At 43.2% G+C, this 6,969-nt stretch overlaps 1 protein-coding gene across 1 annotated transcript in view; it reads left to right on the top strand.

Moving 5' to 3' along the window:
- The window catches only part of SMU1 (SMU1 DNA replication regulator and spliceosomal factor), a 16,289-nt gene extending 9,777 nt beyond the window's left edge, over positions 1-6,512 (top strand). Inside the window, exons 9-12 of the mRNA XM_066574224.1 lie at positions 1,560-1,686; positions 2,568-2,735; positions 2,905-3,057; positions 6,173-6,512. Of these exons, the coding sequence (XP_066430321.1) occupies positions 1,560-1,686; positions 2,568-2,735; positions 2,905-3,057; positions 6,173-6,271 (547 nt within the window). The 3' untranslated portion in view covers positions 6,272-6,512. The remainder of the gene's footprint in view (positions 1-1,559; positions 1,687-2,567; positions 2,736-2,904; positions 3,058-6,172) is intronic.
- Positions 6,513-6,969: the final 457 nt, after the last annotated feature.

Raw genomic sequence — 6,969 nt, 5'->3', positions numbered from 1 at the left:
CAAAATAATGTTTTGAAGTGTTTTTTTGTTGTGGTGCTTTTGTTCCCCCCCCCCCCCCCCCCCCCCCCCCGTCACTTATTTTTATATAGATTTTTTTTTTTTTTTCGCTGAATTTTTTCTCTCCTTTATTTCCATTTATAGTTTTATTTTTAAAATGAGTATGTTTACACTAAAATAAAGTACAGGAATGGGTTCCATAGATTGTTTTGAACATTTGATGTATAATTTGTATGAGCTCGTATTACAGAGGGCATATGGCGGCAGTTTAGGTTGACGTCAGCGGTGGGTCATTTATTTTTTTATATATATATTTCTATTCTGTAACTTTTTAAATTTATTTTGTAACTTCTTTTTTAACATCTCTGTCCCTCATGACGTTATATCAGACTTCTGTGGGGTCACTCACCTGGTCGTCATCACTGCATTGCTCTCGTTGAGCACTATTTAGCCCGCCAGAGAGATGACAGAAACCATGAAAACCATGTGCTGCCTTCTCCTCCAGGCTCTGCTAGGTGCAGGAGCTTTAATCCCAAGCCGTATTTTTTCTATCGGCTGGTATTAAAGCCCAGGACCGAGCGCTGTACATTTGATCTTTAGTGGGTTAAAACTATTGTTCTATTACCAATTTGTCCCCGAACCATTAAAGTTTATGTAAAACACAACAGAAAAAAATGGAAAAATGTGTCTTTCAACTTTATTTGACATGAGTTTCTAACTCCTTGAGGACTGCGCCTGTTTGTATCCCTACATCCATGGTTGAGGTTATTTTGTGTATTTATTTAGAAGAGATGGGGAAAAACACGAATTACACAGAAAGGCAGCCCCATCGTAGTGTTAGGCCTGCCGGGCAGTGTACATTTGTGGGCACCAGCAAGCTGAAGGTTGGGGCAGCTATCCCCCCTGTTGAATGACTGATGAATTAGCAAGGAATATAGTTCTCTCGGTCCCCGGGCTATTGGCTGGGGCATTCACTGTCACTGCTACTCTTCTGCATCTGGGTCAGTGAACACGGTCGCTGCATCCGGATGGCCACAGCCCTGTACATGTCCATGAAAATGAATTTTGGGGGTTGTCTAGCTTTTAACTATTAACGACCTGGGCTGTGGATAGGTCATCAACAGTAGATCGGTGGTTTGTTGACCTAGACCCCCACCGATCTGCAGTTTGCTGGGCTGGTGCACTCGTGTGGAGCTGGTGTTTTGCAGGAAGTAAATGTCTCCATTCCCACTGCAGTGGCTTTCTTAGAATTAACCCCTTAACCTTATATGCTGTTTACATATTGCAGTGGTGACATTCCATATACACACATGACTGCTGCAAGCAGCCGCACACCTCAGCGCTGTACAGTGATTCATTGCAGCACATATGTGTATATGGACCATTGCAGCATGTAAGTAAAACCGGCTGCGGGGTGTGGAGCCGGTGAGTGTAGATTACTGTATCGGATTATACCATTGGCTGCTGATGTAAAGCAATAATGAAACGACTCTGACAACCGTTCGGCCCTGTTGTATTCATTTAATGGTAATTTATACGTGTTTATTTTTTTTTAAATTAAGAATCCATGGATTGAAATCTGGTAAAACCCTAAAGGAATTCCGAGGACACTCGTCATTCGTGAATGAGGCGACTTTTACACAGGATGGTCACTACATTATAAGTGCATCTTCTGACGGCACTGTGAAGGTATTGTACTAACACATGGAAAGGATATGGATTTCCCTGCTTTATTCAGTCTGGTAGTTTAATAAATATCACAATTATATATTTGTAATACTAATTACTCAAGTGTAATAAGGTGGAGAAAAACATAAGAGCAGGGCTCACACGCACCGATCAGTATTACGGATTCCACATTCGCCGTCCACCTGGACGATCCACGGTAAAACGCGGGCATTAAAAGGCATGCATTTTTGATTTTTCGTTCACACACACGGATACTAATTGCGTATTCAGAGAGCAGAAGAAAAATCGCAACATGCTCTATTTTGCCGCAGAATCTGTGCAGACGGCACATGCACAACACCGCGTCTATTGATGTCAATGGAGGCCGTCCAACCTGCAGCCCATACGCAATTAACATTCCGTATAGTCTGTGGGTACCCCCATCACAGAAAAGCAAACAAAAAAACCTATACTGCTCATGATTGTCTGCGGGACTCCACGGTCATACGCAATACAGGTTAGTGCCGTACACAGAGTCTGTGGCCGGGCTCACAGCCGGAATCCGTTACAGGGCTCCTGCATGCAGAATCCGATCCGGTCGTGTGAGCCCAGCCGTAGTTAACACAGCTGTAGTTGCATCTGTAGTATGTTTATTAACACACACATGTATACGTTTCTTTAAAAGGTTGCATAATAAGAGATATTCTAATGCCACTTCTGGATTGTTAATAGACTATGAATGTCAATGAGGTCTATTCACAACCTTTTAAAGAAACGTATACGTATGTGCGTTTATATACATACTACAGGTACAAGTCGTGTCTGCTGATGCCGGAGTGTTTTTTTTTATACCTTTGTATTACACTTGAGGGTTTCATTGCTTGTCCGTTCTGTCAATTAAGGTTTGGAATGTAAAGACCACAGAATGCGCCAACACCTTTAAGTCCCTCGGCAGCACCGCAGGAACGGACATCACAGTGAACAGTGTTAACCTGTTGCCCAAGAATCCGGAGCACTTTGTTGTGTGTAACCGATCAAACACCGTCGTCATTATGAACATGCAAGGACAGGTAAGGAGAGCCAAAGTGCCGGCACACGGGTTCTTGTATGATTGGGGAGTTCCTTTTAAGTCAAAGTATGAGGAAAAAAGCCTAGAATCGAGTAGGATCTTGGCTCTGGGCAGAGTGAGCTGTCTTGCATATATTATAATGTGTATTTTATTACTGACTTGCTGTCCAGATTGTAAGAAGCTTCAGCTCCGGTAAGCGAGAAGGTGGTGACTTTGTGTGCTGCACGTTATCGCCGAGAGGGGAGTGGATCTACTGCGTTGGAGAGGATTTCGTGCTCTACTGTTTCAGTACCGTCACCGGCAAACTAGAGAGAACTCTGACTGTAAGTAAAGATGGTCATGATATTCCTTTACTGTCAAGTATGGAGATTGCGGACATCCAAGTCACCCTTGTCTGTTTATCTGAACGTCTGACACCGAGCGCTGATTTAAACACGAAGAATGTGTTAAGGTGCTTGCACGGGGAACTATTTTCCAAAAATCGCTGGATCGTTCAGTGTAGACATGGCGAATGATGAGCAGTAAGCGAACAAATTATTGCTCATCTGTCATTTCATGCCAGCATGAAAATCATTGTTGGCTCGTTGGCTAATTGTATTAAGCTTGGTGCAAGTCCCTACACACAACCTTGGGGGTGAAGGGTGGAGACGCATCTTGTATGTAAAGGTAATTCTAGCTGGAGAGGAAAGTGTGTCCCTGAGCTGTGTGCCCACCTGCCTGCTGCCGCCACCCTCCTCCAGCGCCCGCCCGTAATTAGAGTGCAACACCTCGAAGCCTGCCATAAGTGTAATTGAAAGACCTTTTCTGTCTCTGTCCTGCAGTCAGATTAGGGTACTCCCTTCTCTGCTGTAATATGTTGCCCCCACAGGAGGTTTCTAAGAGGGTGTACAAACAGTAATTTCACACATAAATAGAAATTATGGGGCAGGGAAGGCATCAAACCCCAGATCATACTCCTAGATAAATTCAGACCAGCCCCTTTAAACAGATACCCTCTTCCGTCGATCTGCGCGGCACTAGAGATGGCACAACATGGCATGTGCTTGCTGGCACAAGTGGGCTTAGCAGTAAATGCACTGAGTGCAGGGGTTCAAACCAATACTTATACTTTGTATATTGTATACTTTATAAGGAGATGTTATTTGTGATTAGTGTTGCTTGGCTTGATCGAATCCGGTAAGTCTGAGCCGTTTTTTGGCGAAAATCGCTGGAAAATTGAATTTCCCATACTATCTGCTGCAGAGGTCAGCGTGCATCGATTCAGGAGCTAGGACCCATTGCTGATGTCACTAACTATCTTGCATATGGGCAGCAGTTTCATTGGATGCCTGCATCACATGACCTGACCATATACAACAGAGGCACTGTGTAAGTAGTGGCCATTTTACAGTTGAGCACAGAAGAGAAGCTGCATCACATTTATATGTCTATATAACACGGGGTCTGTTGTTGGGGACAGATTCTACGGAGGATATATTGTTAGTGGTGTGGAAGGTTCTATACCAGCAGGGAACCTAAATACGGGTCTATTGCAGGGAGCAGAGAAAGAAGCTGCATCACATGTATACGCTTATACAAAATGTGGTCTGTACATTGGGGGAGGGGATATTTCTGGTGATGTCGCTGTGTATAGCAGCAAAGCAGACAGACAAACAATGCTTTGGCATGGGGAATACTGCAGATCTCAGTTTGTGGTCCCAGATGTCGTTCATAATCGCCAGTCCGGCCACTACGAATGAATTGTAGACCGTACGCAGCTGGTAGTTGTGTTTTGGGAAATTCAATTATGCTGCAAACAGGGCGCCTTCTGTGACCTTCTGTTCTCGTATCGGGCCGCCCACGGATTGTGGCTTATTTAGTTAGCAGGGTTTAGTTTTCCGTTTTATATTAACAAAAAAAAAAACTGCAAACGCGCACAATGCATGTCAGCGGCCTCAAACAACGTTCAAAGTCGGCAGTCTGGCCATTATGAAGTATAACTAACAGCGGTTTTCTGCAAACTACAAAGTTAGCTAACACGTTACGTAAAACTACACTAAAAAGGAAACAAGAAAAACATAAAAAACAAATGAAAATCATAGAATGGTAGAGTTGGAAGGGACCTCTAGGATCATCGGGTCCAACCATCGTGACAGAAGATGAAGAAAGCAAGTGGCAGGGGATACATGGGTCAGGGGTGGAGGTGGTAGAAGACAGGCCAGGTTGACCCCTCAAGCAGCTCCACTTTCTGCAGGAGACGAGGCACGCCGCTGCCATTTCTTAGAAGTAGTTCTCCCCGTGCGTTACATCCGCAGCACAGGTCGTAGAGTGGATGGCACAGCATGCCTCAAGTACCAACACCTCCTTGTAGTTACAGTGACAGGAAATGACAACCTGAGGACTTCCTTAAAGAAGTGGAAGAACCTGCTGTTGTTCCTGTCCCAAAGAAGAGCTTTAATTGCAGATGGCATTTTGTTGCTTCAAAGAAATGGGAGGCCGTGCTATTAGAATATTCTTCTGGCAGCCATTTATGCGGAATCAAGACATCGTATTCTGTTGGGTGATCAACGCCTTCCTAACCGGAAAGGGAGCAGATAGGATGTGTGGGCTGCAGGAATGCCAAGAACCAGAGGAATCTAGTCCCGCTAGCGCCACCATATCTTCAGCCTCATCAACAGATGATTTTGAAAAATATTTGGACCCCGTAGCCCAGGCAAAGCGTCGCTGCAGAGAAAAGATTACCTTCCCATAGACAACAAACTGATTGATTATCATCAAATTTGTCACAAGCGCTCAAAGAATTAGAACGATTCGACCATTCATCAAAGCTGACTGCATGAAGCGATTCCTTTATACCCCGGAGTTGTTCTGGTGGTTACTGCTTGGCCACCAACACAAGTTAGTGGAGAGCGGCTGTTCTCTAGTCTTCAAATAATCAGATTTGAGGTCCTCCATGTAGGAGGATCTGATGGGGGCAATACTATTTCTGAGCATTAATTCAGGGAGGGCACAAATGTCATATGTTTTGCTAAACTCATCGTGTATCGCATATTTACAGATTGGTAACGGTTTGTATTCCAATAAATATATTTTATCTAAATAGGTTGATTAATTTATCATAATGGTGATGAAAAGCCAGATGTCACCGGTTTAATACAGTAAATGCATCACTCTAAAAACAGGAGTCATACAAAGCAGGCTTGGCTTACTGACTCCACCGCACTGCATAACCCCAAGCGGATCAGAGCTGGGCAGAATTGAGATCACATGACTGATGAATTATTTTTTTTTAAATCACCGGAGTGATGATGTCTTTCACCTTGAGTTAAGTGTGGCTCCTGACCATCACTCCAAGTTGAGAGTGTCTCACAGGGTACAAGAGGTTGGAGAGCGCTGCTCTGAAGTATATTTTGACATTAACTTACATTTTCCTGACCTAATAATGTTGTTCTTATCTAGGTGCACGAGAAAGACGTGATTGGAATCGCGCATCATCCTCACCAGAATTTGATTGCCACCTACAGTGAAGATGGCCTTCTAAAACTTTGGAAACCATAATGGGAAAAATCATATGATCTGGTGGAAAGAGACTGTTTGTTTTTAGAATTTTTTTTTTTTAGCTCTTTTTGTTTTTGTGAGCTTTTTTTCCCCATTGTAATGTAGTATACAGCTGATGTGAATATCCCAGTTGTAGTTCATGTCCGCATATATATGATGCCATTTTATAAACCTCTAACTAGAAATGTTCTGCAATGCAGGTGATCATTGTCCTATTTCAAATATAACCATTTCCAAGTGAGGAATGTGCTTGTTGTATAATCTGTGTGTACGGCGGTGTCTGCACTAAATGGAGAAGTAGGAAGGGCTTGACGAGTCTCGTTACTTTCAGTTCTAGGAAATTTGATTAATTCCATCTTTGTTCCTTTTTCCTTGCGTAGAGAATTCCTCATATGTGGGCAAGATGATCCAAACAGGCCGTTTTTTTTTTTAGGATTACTGTATATTTGTAATGTGATTTTGACAACACAAATCTGACTGCAGATGACTACATACTATTCCCCTCATGCCTTTTACGTTGGGTTCCTTAGACTGCACAACTGCTTGAGTTGTCCTAATGCTGCCAGTAACATGGAGACTGTATGGATAGGGCTAATTTTTTTTTCCGCTTTGGATGTTGAAAATCAAAATCTACTTGACTTCTTAATCTCGCTGGACCGCTATTTGTTAGTTGTGGAAATTAAATAAGACAGTATTCC

This window comes from Eleutherodactylus coqui, chromosome 7, assembly GCF_035609145.1.
Source record: "Eleutherodactylus coqui strain aEleCoq1 chromosome 7, aEleCoq1.hap1, whole genome shotgun sequence".
In the NCBI taxonomy this organism is placed as follows: Eukaryota; Metazoa; Chordata; class Amphibia; order Anura; family Eleutherodactylidae; genus Eleutherodactylus; species Eleutherodactylus coqui.
Note: the sequence above shows the minus strand (reverse complement) of the source record. Positions and strands in the feature narration are given on the sequence as shown.